The sequence below is a fragment of the Antedon mediterranea genome, chromosome 11, assembly GCF_964355755.1.
Source record: "Antedon mediterranea chromosome 11, ecAntMedi1.1, whole genome shotgun sequence".
Taxonomy (NCBI): Eukaryota; Metazoa; Echinodermata; class Crinoidea; order Comatulida; family Antedonidae; genus Antedon; species Antedon mediterranea.
The window spans coordinates 9,203,092-9,216,411 of record NC_092680.1 but is presented as its reverse complement, the minus strand read 5'-3'; the positions used below and the strand labels follow the sequence as shown (position 1 = coordinate 9,216,411).

The 13,320-nt window shown below is 34.0% G+C and overlaps 1 protein-coding gene across 6 annotated transcripts in view; it reads right to left on the bottom strand.

Annotated features, from left to right (window-relative positions):
* LOC140062972 (uncharacterized) overlaps nucleotides 1-13,320 on the bottom strand; it is a 51,590-nt gene that overhangs the window by 22,154 nt on the left and 16,116 nt on the right. For all 6 annotated transcript variants that reach the window (XM_072109379.1, XM_072109377.1, XM_072109380.1 and 3 more), the window contains one exon: nucleotides 201-4,759. In XM_072109379.1, the coding sequence (XP_071965480.1) occupies nucleotides 201-4,759 (4,559 nt within the window). The remainder of the gene's footprint in view (nucleotides 1-200; nucleotides 4,760-13,320) is intronic.

Here is a 13,320-nt window from a genome sequence, read left to right as displayed (position 1 = left end):
ATAAAGTATGCAAATGAATCTATCAGTTCTTAGCATTGCCTGTAGTTGGCCCCTTTCTTGTAATGAGTGAGATGACAGATATGTTGGCGAAATATTGGTTTTTAAATACTGAAAATGATATCCTCATATCATTCATTTTGACAAACAAAAACATGAGGTAGGATTACCTAAATATAATTCCAGTCTTTAATAACTCTTACCTTGAAGCTGTTCCATCATCTTTGACAGTCAATGTTAGTTTTCTCTTTTTAAGCGGTAATTTACATTCAACACTTTCCTTCCTTTTATCTCCCTTTGCACCTTTTAAAATCTTCTTTTGTTTCAAAATTGAGAATGTTGAAGGATCCTCAGGATCTGATAATGTCTGTGGAAGCTCAGTGTCATCACTGCCACTGATCAACGATGTTGAAACAATTGGAACTGGTTCATTTTCTTCACATTCCTCTTCCACGCTTGTTGCATCATCATCATCATCATCTTCTTCTATACTACTGTCATCAGATATTGTTGTCACTTCACTACCCTGTTTACTACTCGGACTTTGTATTGCACTTGTAACTAATTTGTGAAACTTCTTTCTCTTAATTTTAGATAAATGTTTTTTGGTTTGATACTGTGAAAGAAGTTCTGCTTTTAATCTAGGTTTATTCATATTTATTTCATCTGAAGTCAAGGTTGCTTCCATGATATTTGGTTTAAGTTTTGGGCCTAGGAATCCACCCTTTCTCTTAGTCCCTGTTTTTACAATATATTTACTTTGTGAACCATCAAGTAATGGCCTGTCATTGCGTTTGGTATTTTTAATCTTATCAACACAAGCTTTAATCGCTGCATCTATTTTTCTTTTCACGCTGTCAAATTCATGATTAGTCGATTCATACATTTTCTCTACTGGAACATGCTCATTAGGCGATATATTTATATTTGGAGATCTTCTTAGAAATAACGTCTCCTGTTCAATAATGACTGGACTTTCAGAGTTTTTATTTATATTGCTTTCTGTAAAAGAATCAACAGCTTGGCATAAAGATTCATTGCTTTTTCCTTTATTCAATTTCTTAGATTTATTCTTTTTCTTTTTCAAAAGGCTATTGCTAGCCGTGGAAATGCTAACTTCAGGGAGTGGATTTTTTCTTGGCCGTCCTGGTTTCCTTCCGTTTAGCTTTGGTCTGCCACGCTTTCTCTTGATTTGTAATGGCTCATTCACCTGGTTACACTTTTGAATAATTGCTTCACATTGTTTCTCTAAAGACTGTGTGTTGTCATTGCCAACATTTTCAGGTGATAAACCATTGCTTTCACGATTAGAAACTTTGTTTATATTTTCAATAGCATCTTCAAAATTAAGTTGATCAGATTCATCATTTTCAGAGCTTCTTTCTTCATCATCGATATCTTCCAATATTGCATCTTCATTGTCTTCACTCATCAAGACCTGAAGCTTCTTACTCTGGTATGTTCCTCTAATTTTCCTTCTTGTAAATCCTCTTCCTTTTCCCTTTCTTCTCCTTGTTCTTTGGATTCTATGAAATATATGCTTTGTTTTTATAGGTTGCGGTGTATCAGATATTGTAGATGCCTGATTAGATTCTTGAAATGGTTGGGCATTGCTTACTTGATCTGTGGCATCTTTTATCTGTTCCTCTTCTGTTATAACTCCTGGTTGTTCTTTAGGAGTATCTTGATCAGATTTGGTTTGTTCAACTTCTGTTACAGAGCTACCTAAATTTTCAAAACTTGCAGATTCTAATGTTGTTTCTGTTGTAGGTTCTTCTTCAACAATTTTTGGCATACTTTTCTGTGGTTCATTTGTTTTTACAACATCCATTGTTTCCTCTACATTTTTCTGCAAATTTGTATCATATGGTAAGTCAGTTTTGTGATCCTCCGCAACCTTTAAGGGAGATGTGTCACCAGCTTCACTTGGTTCGCCAGAATGATGAGATAAAGGTGAAGTCAGTTTCCCATCACCATTTTCCCTTAGTTCTCTCCTTCTATGTTTAGATTTTTTCTTTTTCTTCTGCTTCAATTTATCACAGTGAATATTCATTGCAGCTCCCAAATAAGATGGTCTAAGCATCGTACTGAATCCAGGAGTTAATTTTACTAAAGATGACAAATGGTTTTTCTTCCCAGAGGCTGACATAAAATTGTTTTCTAATTCTTCAGGATATTCTAATTTAAGAGCCCTCAATTGTAAAACCAATGCATCTAATTCAAATATAAACTCGGGTGTAACTCTTGTTGCTGGGCGTATTAAACGATGCTTCTTCTTTTTTCGTCTGCCCAATGTTACTGGCCAATTCAGTTGTTTCTTATTTTTCTCTTTTTTGCCATAACCATAAAGTCCATGAGCTGACGTAGCAAGAGGATGTGATGACATCACACCTGGTGCAATTTCAACATCATGGTTTTTTCTAGATTTTTCATTCGCTTGATGATCAGCATTACTGTTATTGTCAGTTCCGATACCACTGTCACTAAATAATGCTTCTTCACTCATACATGTTGTGGCACTTTGGGGTGAAGGAGTCTGCTCTTTATTTTTATTGTCCCTTTCCATACTATCGGATGGTTTCTTTTTAAGAGCTATTGAAGGATCAGAATGATCAGCTTCTGTATTATTTTTTTCAATATCATGCACCTGTTTCTCAGATAGATCTTCCATTACTCCTTGTTTTGCGGTTGTCTGACTTTCATCCACAGGTAATTCTTCAACTTTTTTTGGCTTTGGTGTTACTTTCTTAACAGCTAATATCCTTGATGTTCCATACTTCCTTCTGCCTCTACCACGACCTCTACCAACACCCTTTGTGTATTGGACAGGTCTATCTTCTGGAATATCAATATGAAGAGGTGTTGAAATATTCAATTTGGGTTCTTCAACTAATTTACCTTTCCTATTATTGCCCTTTAAATTTGTTTTTCGGCTTCCGGCGACATTTGAATTCTTTGTAAAGCTTTGTTTCGGTTTTGTTTTACACACTGCTTTAGGTTTCTTTGAAGTTTGTTTTTGTAGGGTTTTTTTGCAAGTTGATTTCAACTTAGGTGTAAGTGAAACAACATCGATATCATAAAGCTTTTCCAAAGGTCTCTTCTTTTTCGGACTCTTTTGTGAACTAGAATGTTTTGTTTTTGAGTCAAGCTTTTCTGAATTTATTGATGACTCTAGTTTTGATAATGTATCTGACAACTTTTTGATTTTGTCTTCATTCAATTTACTATTATCAATGAGCGTTGAATCACTTTCAGACTTTTTGCGGTGTTTCCCTTTGTCTTTTCGTGTCTTTTTTTTTGGTTTGTGGTGATGATGATGGCGGTGGTGGTGTGTGCTTTCACCCGATTCTAAAGATTCACTTTTATCAGGACTTACACTTTTGTCTTTCTTTGCTTTCTTCTTTTTCTTTTTACTGCCATTTAAGTCATGTTTTTCTTTGGAACTTTTATGCTTTCTTTTCCTTTTTTTATCTTTTCTTTCTTTATCTTTTGATCGAGATTTTTTCTTTTTCTTTGTTTTATCTTTGGTAGGGGATAGATTGGTTTCTAATAGTTCTGTTGTGTTTTCAACACTGCTAGTTGGAGAATTGTTCAATGCAGCCATAACTTTGTTTATCCTGTCAATTTTATTTTTCCTGTTCTTTGACACTTTCTTGTTGAATTCCTTTTGAGGCGTTTTAGAGTCTTCCTTAGGACTATTGACTGGATCACATTTTACTTTTTTAGGTGATGTTTTTGAATCAGATTTTGTTGTAGATTTTAGTGTAGTACCAGTCTTTTTTTGTACTTTTGTTGATACGACATTCTTTACTTTTGAAGAAACGTTTTTGGCTTTTGTAGAAATGTTTTTTACACTTTTACCTTGTGCAGAAACCACATTTTTTAGTTTTGCATTAGCTTTAGAAGTTTTGGCCTTGGTTTTGCTCGATGTTAATGCGGTTTCCTTTTTTTCTTCTGATGGTTTTTTCGATTTCTTTATGGCTGATTCAGTTGCCTCTGTGTGAGACATTTTTGTGGTGGTATTTTTTGGGATATGAGATTGTGATTTTGGGCTGTACCCTGACTGTACTCTATACTGCGGTTGTAATTGTGTGGATCCCTCTTTGGACTTATCTTTTTCTTGCTCATCACCTGTTAAATTAGCAATAGCATCACTCTCTTTATTGTCTGTTTCCGCATCAACTCCAAAATTATGCGCATAAGACATGTAACCATACCCAGGTCCCTTCTCAGGTGTGTTCACAGGTATTGATGCACTTTCAATACCATCTTCATTTTCAAACACTTCAACAACCATTCCCGTATCAATAGGGATCAACACGTCTTCCTCAACAATTTCCTCATCTTTCTTTTGCTGGCTATTATTAGTAACTTTCTTTTTTATCTTGACACTTTTTGCAGTAGTACTAGCGTCTGACTGATTACTCTCCACAGACGTTTCCTCGACCGTGTTTGATAACTCAAAAGTTTCACCTTGAATAATGGTGTTCTCTAAAGCTTGTTGTAGAGTTTCCGAAGCACAATCCACAATTGCTTGTAAGATGATGCTCCCACCATTTGATTCCTCGCCCTGGATTCCAGATGTCTCATTACCAGTGTCGCTAAGAACAGTTTGAATATAAATATCCATTTTCGAGTCTTTCTTCTTGCTTTCCAAAACTTTGCTTTTGCCGCCGCCAGAAGATAATGTCTGGCCTTTCTTCCTACGTTGCTTTGGTAAGCCTGCAAGTTGCTGTTCTTCACATTTTTTCTCTTTTATATCCTGAGGGGAAAGAAAAACAATATATAATTGATACTATATCCATAATATTCTATTTTTACTCTCTTTAACCTAGTTTACTGCAGGTATCTATGTGATATATGAGAAATATTGTACAAAAATCTATAATTTTGTTATTCGAACGAAGCTGAAAGAAAAATATGGAAAAATTACTGTATTTGGTTAAGAGCATAGTGAGACCATAATCATGATAAAGTGATTTAAATTGCACTAGAGTATCTAATTTATTTTTTAACTTAAAACTTAAAGTACTAGATTTAATTCGTCACTATGACGAATTATACTGTAGGTTATATGCATTGATTTAAATAAAGATAATTGATTGATTTAAGATATTTTGATTGATCGATTTTCTCAGAATCTTTAGTTATTTATAATATATGATAGGATCTTGCTAACGCAAATACAATAGCCGGTATCATAATCCGATCAAAGATCCTTCTGCGTATATAATGTCATAAACCACATTTGTGTTTTTAAATAAATCATTATAAATCATCTGTATAATCTATACACTAAGAAATACAATTGAACAAACAATACGGTTAATAAAAAAAAATCTTATTTCGTTTCGTTTCCCAAGGTGAGACTCGAACTCGGTACCTTGAATGCTATAGACACGAGCAAAGACCACCGAGCCATACACAACTGACTAAAAATTATGGAAATATTCCTCCGTGTATTTACTATGCAGTAACCACTTTGGTGCAGATAGAGTATTACATACCGCAATGAATTATAATGTTTTACTATGATGACATCTTTAAAGATTTTTTAAAATGATGCACTGTCAAACTATATACTTTTAACTTTAATATATGAACTTCTTAAGGAAGAAAGTTAATGTTAAGTTTATTATTTCGGCCTAAGAAAATGTTATAATTTGTTTGATTGTCGAAATTAATTTTTGTAAATTTAATATGCCATTAATGGTGACTTAATCAACTTTTGTTCTCTTCATAATAAATCATACATATGATACATACACTTCAAGAAAATGAAATAAAAAATCGGTGTTCCCGAGCATTCTAACGATATATATTAATTTTAAAATTTAGCATATTTTCACCATTTTGTTAACTTACACGTGCGTAGCCTGTCACTTTTGACGTGCTCGTATAACGCTGTTTTGCGTTGAAAAGTTAATACAATATGATGATATTGTTAAAGAAAGGTTATACAACAGTAATCGTACAAAAACTGTGCGCAACAACGTTTTACGCGCAGTGCGCGTGCAAAAATCTGCGCACTTATGGCAATTTTTTAAACGTTTAAAATTGCCTGAAACGTACTCTAATTTTATCGAAAATAAATTCTGACAATTTTGAACATTTTAAGTGCGCGTACGCATGCGTTATATGCGCTACGCACGTAATTGTATTGCCATATGATGAAATATGACCTGAAATTTATGAGTACCAAATTTTTTTTTAAAGTGATTCATGCTTGTGAAGATATGGTTAAAAACGTGATTTCGTTAAATCGCGCGTAGACCGCGTAATGTTTGATTGCGCACCGTGAAAACATAACCACATCGATTCCTGGCCATAAGGAATATACTCTGAAAAATTGACTTAGTTAGATGAAACTGATATCAAGATAATTGACGGACAAATAGTGCTAAGGAAAGAATAAATAAATAAAGAAATAAATAAAGATTCTGACCGAATCAAGAGGTTATATGCATTCATGCATATAACCTAATTATTACAGATAATACTGGGCATGAAATTGTCTTTTTTAGTCTCAATAACATTTTATTTCATTCTTTGAGAAAAAACCTAATGTTGGCTTTACTGTAAACAAGTTATCACACCACTGGTATTTTTCAATAATGATGTTTAAAGCAATAAATTATAGTGTCCCAGTAAACAATGGCGATGACTCATAATCACGAACATTAATTTTACACACAATAGTAATAGTGAACATCAGTACGGTAGTTCAAGGGATATTTGGTACAACCAGCTAAACCATCAGGTTAATACATTGCATTTTCTATGTGTAAAAATATGGCTCAAAGTAATTTTATCCATTATGAACTAGAGTTTAGATGATCATAAAACTACTTGCCATTAAACTCATTGTCCATGTGAATATTGCAGACAATATTTCTTTGATTTTATGCTGTTCAGATACTGTATACAATTTGATTACACAGGCTTTCTCAATTATAGGAAATCTTTTAAAATTGTTTAGTTACCAAAAACAATACAATAATTGAGCATGACACCAAAAAAGAAAACCTGATGAGGAACAAAGTAGAATGGGTACTCTAGGTCAGCTCAATTTCACAGCTCCACAATGAACAAACAAATTCTGAATCACCTTAGGGCCCTTTGTGTGATGTATCATGTTCTACTAGTATATCCTGGTACTCTCAGTTAAACTAACGTCATAGTAAAGACAAATTTGTTGTAAACACAAACTGCTGTATCACTTTTAAGAAAACGTAACTAATGCAAATTGTTTTCAATGTAAAACTCTTAAGGGAGGGCTGCTCATGCTCTGGGGCCCTTAAGCTCCAGGTTCCCTGAGTTTGGCCAGTGAGAGCTCATAGCCACTCCCAAGGAGGAGCTATACATTAAAACTATGAAGGTGTCACTGTCACTATCTTGCTCAAAACAATTTTTAGATTTTGTTCATCGTAAATTGAATACACATTACATTTCTCAAGTTGTAGACTGATTTAAAGTACACGTCAAAGTAAATTAATAAATTATACTTACTGAAAAATTACAGTACAATATTTTTAAATAATTTATATTCGCCACTGCATATTGCTGTGTAATTACTGTATAATTAGATTTTACAGATATAAAATAGTAAGTCATCCGAATGTTGCTATCATATCATGGGTACTATTCAATTATTTAGGTATAATAAAATATAACATTAAAAACATGTACATGTATGATTTTACAAATATGAATATCAATGTCAGTAGTAAAATTTAATCATTTTTATAATTTTATTCGGTTTTGCAATAAGATTGTACTACAGACGTGAATGACTCATGATTTTTAACTCACCACATCCCAAACCGGACAATTTCCTTGTTGAATTAATTTTTCGCTGGGAGAATTTCACAACAAACGTTCTTGATGCAGCGCTAAACAGATGTTAATCCCAGCACATTCTCAAAATGTCATCGTAAAGACAAAGTATTATTCAAAGTCATGCGTCATAATAAAATGTCACCAAATATTTTGAAACAGATCAGAAAAACATGGCATAATCAATAATAATCTTTTATAAAGGTAATTTAATTTATAAATTCAGACAAGTTAATTTGAAATTACATTGTGGTTGGCTTGTAAAGACTGAATTTCCTTTTGGCGATCTTCAGATGTTATGGGCACCAGGCCAAACATTGCTACATAGACTAGTAGTACTATATGTTAATGCTATAATATATTGCTACATAGACTAGTAGTACAGTACTATATGTTAATGCTATAATATTTATATGATATAAGCTAAATGATTACCATTCCTCCTTATATAAAACTTGTTAAGTTTGTGCTAAGTGGTAAATTAAACAGCCCTATTTAAAGCCTCTCTCCCATCCATAATGTAGCTTATTAACTTGTAAAATAATACTATCCAGCCATATTGTTTTCTACAAATGTTGATGTTTCAATAACATAGATCTTATTTCAAAAACAATTTAGCATCATAACGATAATTACATGCAGATTATTAAATTATGCATGTGATAGTCTTTGCCACTTACGTACAGGTATATCTCTAGGGAATTGTTAAAGTGCTTACTTAAAGATAAAAACTGAACTGAAAACTGAATTTGCGTCTATAATTTCTAATGCTGTCAATAGCTTGAAATTTAGAGGGTTTAAATATGTTTTATAGTCAACATAAATTTATTATGTAAACTGTAGTTTTCCTACGAAGCTATAATTTATTTAAAATCTTTTTTTACTCCTTTTTGATGGCCAATGTCCTACACTATTTGTTGAAATTGTGATAAAATCTTTTCTTTTGCTATTCCCTTCTTGGTTTTTTCCCCATTCATTTACCGTATATTTCGGTGTATAAGTCGCACTTTTGACACGCAAATTTGACCTCTAAATTAAGGGTGCGTCTTATACACCGAACATAAATGCCTCACCACACAGATTGTACATATCGTCACCTCGTTTGCTAGGCCTGAGTAGGCTAGGCCTAGCTACAGTATACTAACGTAACGGCAACCTGCTTCTGCCTAGTTTTCAAGGCATTTTAGCATGATGTTATACTAAATATGATGAAAAGATTTGTTCATTATGGAGCTGTTGTAGGCGCTACGATAAAATTTCATTTGTAAACGTTTACGATTGGAATAGCCTAGCTAGGCTAGTATTTATTTATAGTTATACGCACGATCACCGTACCCCCAGCGCAAGCCCTTCTTCTTGGCGGCCACATGGTGTACGGTATTCGACTAGTACATTCTCCAGGTGATTATAGCATGGACCTAGCGTACACACTTCTCGGATACATAGATACTAATCGAATACGATTGTCCGTGAAAATGTGCGCCCTCTCGAAATGATCGAGCGAGGCTAGCCCACACAAGTACGTGTTACACACACGGTCATGCACTCGATGTTGCGGGTGCTAAACTCATGAATAACAAGTTAGAAAGAACTTGTTGAGGCTGGGCGCAGCCGAGCCTAGGTAAGAAAAAACCTAAATAAAGGACGCCGTTGTAGATATAACCAAATATATTATTACAATATATTGATTACATTTACAATTTTAAAAAAAATTGTTTTGATGAAATATAAAGTGCGTCTTATACATCGACGATATAAAAAATACCCGATATTTTACTCTCATTTAGGGGGTGTGTCTTATACACATGTGCGACTTATACACCGAAATATACGGTACTAATCTATAGGCCAATTGTTGGATCCGGATACTGTAGGCGTGGTCATGTCTTTTTAAAATATAGAGAGAATAGAACTTCTGAGAACCAACACTACAGGCAATGTGACAAACTTTACTGTAGGGCTATGTTTAAAAATTATATGTACAATAAATAATAACAATAACATCGACATTAAAGAATTTCAAAGACCGAAACAAAAAAAAGCAGTAGAATTAAGTTTGAAGCAGTGAGCATGTTTACAATTTTAAATGATTATCACCATGGTTACTAGTTTAGGATAATTTTTTATGTCTGCATGTCTGTCATCGTTCAACAAATGGAAGGCCTAGAGGTCATATGATGGCGCCTTTATAACATTATACTGCCAAATAAACCAACATTTCTTGAAATAAGAGATTCATTCAAAACTCTCGTACTGTACCTTGTGACTTATTACAGTAATTGTCGAAAGATTTAAGTGTTTAAAACATACAGTAATAACCATGTCATACTATATAATTACCTGCTTTTAGAGGTACAGTACTATATACAATAATCCATAACATTTGATCAGGAGTCGTTTAATTAAAGATTTTGATAAACCCTAGGCCACATTCACTCGGGAGGAATGTGGGTGTAATTCTGTGACATCATGATAGCCCTGTTTCTATTGAAAAATAAAAATAATGGTTTTCTTGGAAACCGGCTTCGGCAGTTATTTATAAATAAAGATGATGTTGCTGTTCAATTTTTACTCAAATAAAAAATCGGTTCCATCCATGTGCGTTCTTTATAAATGATGTTATTATATACTGTACCACAATGCAGTTCGTTAGGCGGAAATGCGATTGGATTGAGGTCATGTTTACTACTTCGAGTTGACTCATCAAAACAGTTTCTTATGCATCTATTATTTATATATAAGGGTAAATCATTCATAATTTATTAGAAATGTATGTGTAGCCAATCGTAAATAACATGGTTAATCAGAGTGAGTTACAGTTTATTTCTCCATGGTTACAGTAACAACACAAATGTAACAGTAATGATAACAATATATTTTACACACATGACTGCACATAAATACTACTGTCAGTGTCAGTGGAGGGTACTATCCTCTGGCCTTGTATCTTGTACAGTATTGTAAAACTGAATCAAAGAGGGTTTAATTTTATTTTGAGTGGCTGGGAGATTTTTTAATAGGGAAATTATACTGTAGATGGAAGTGTATGCCATTTAGTTGTTCAGTTTATTTATTTCATATACAGTAAACATGGTTTTATTCATATCATCAGTACAGGATATTTTGCTATAATGCGTGCATGTTAAAGTATGTTTTACTCATACCAATATTTTTGCTAAATTTAAACTCTGATGGGGAGCAATTCGTTTCCAGCAAATATGGCTAGAGGAGAACACTGCAGAGAGTATTAATATCAATGTATCAATATTGACCTTATTGTCTACACACAATGTAATCCAATAAATAGCCAGTCAGTTTTGATTGAATGGGTGTACAGTAACTATGGCTTAAGGCATAAGATTCTGGCAAAATACCATCTGTATAAAATACTGAAGTCTTAAATTAAATTACATAATATTTCATAATCAAATTAAACACCTCCAAATTGAATAATATAAAATACGTCTTTTAAATGTATTGTTATCAACTAAAGACCTATAAAAATAAATGTTTTCCTCCATGAATAAAACTAACAATGGGTAATCTGCCATACAAATCACAATATTATTAAACAACACAAGTCATGATGGATGTAGTGAAATGAATATCTACAAATAAACCACAATGTAAACAAACCAAAAACAGCAGGGGATTTATACAGATGCTTGCCAGTAATTAGCCAATCAATTTGTGGTTGTATAATGTCAATAGTGTGCTTTAATTAATTACTAAGCATGTTGTTGACATACATGCACTTAAATGAATAAATAAAGTTGTCATAATTATATTATTCACTTCCTACATGAATGTACATGTTATCTATCTGATTTATTATTACTGGTAGGATTCTAATGATCTGTGTTTACACACACAAAAGTTAAAGGACAAAGTTATACCTCTGTGTTGTTAACTACAATATCATTCATTGAGTTTTGCTTTCGTATCGCAAGCAATGTCATGGGTGTTTCGAGACCCGAGACTTGAGACCCAATACGAAAAAGGAGACCCCACTATACGAAAAGGAAGACCCCACTATACGAAAAGGGAGACCCCAAATATACGAAAAGTGAGACCCCAAATATACGAAAAGGGAGACCCCAAATACTGTATACAAAAAGGGAGACCCAAATATACGAAAAGGGAGACCCCAAATATACGAAAAGGGACGCCACTATACTATCCTAGCAAAAAAAAAATCACTCGCGCCGCTAGTAAGGGCAACAAGGGTCGTGTATATAATTAGTAGCCCAGATACTAGCCAGGGCGGGAGTACGTTGTTGCATTGATGAAAGTTTAGAGAATCGACTGTCAATAGAAATAATGATATATTTAAATCTTTTGTGGTGGTTTCCCATCTATTTTTATAAAATGTAAATATTAATTAAATTAATGCAGAAAGAAGTAAAAATAGAATGTAACATTCTCGGCTGTATATTAAAGAATCCAGATGTTTATAACATCTGTTTTAACTGTGTAATGTGTCATATTGGATAATGATAAAGGGCCTGTTTCTATAGAGCAGAGAATACGGTTTTGAATACCGTTCTTTTCAAGAACCGTTTTTTATTGCCAGCAGAAATGGGTCCCCACAAAAAACCACAAAAAAGAACCGATCTTAAAAACGGTTTCAAAAACCCCAATTGATTGCGGTCTCGATCGCAAAGAACCATTCTGAAACCGGTTTCCGCGGAGCAATTTTTAGCTGCAACACAATCGCGGTCTCAATTTGACCCCAAAAACTGAACTCTGCAGTCTGCTGCACTGGGATGATTGCGGTCATCGGACCTAGGCCTAAGTCATTTTTATTTCTCTAGATAGTGAGTATTTTATTTAACTAAAAAATGTTGACCGATGCCATTACGAGGTTCGTAAAAAATATGTGAAGGAAAGAAGATGAGGGGACTTGTCGGGAGTCGGAAGAAAGACTCACGTATACTTAGGCCTACTTGTTTTTAAGAATATTGTAAAGCGCGTGAAAAATAGACGAGTTCAACTTGACAATTATCAGAGGGTGCGACGTACCTATACTTTAACCAAGGACCACAATAACGTTTCAGGTAATAATTCCCCCTTCTATGATGAAATGGATGCTATTTCTTGGGGATCGCGCTATGCGAAAAAAAGTAAGCATGACCTCGATCAAATCGCGCTTCCGCCTAACGAACTGCATTGTGGTGTATATAATGACGTCATTCATAACGAACGCACATGGACGGAACCGGTTTTATTGGAGTAAAAATTGAGCTGCAACGCGATCTTTATTTATAAACAACAGCCGAAACCGGTTTCCAAAAAACCGTTCTTTTTTTATTTTTCAATAGAAACAGGCCCTTAAATTGTTTGGGTTGCCTTCATAGGGTCAACTATATTGTGTTTTGAGAATATCCCCTTCCCAGCATGCCAAGCGAGCTGCCTGAATCTTCCTGTTCGGCGGAAAACAACTCTAGTGAACGTTCGAAAGCCGACCCTGGGCCGACCTAAAACACT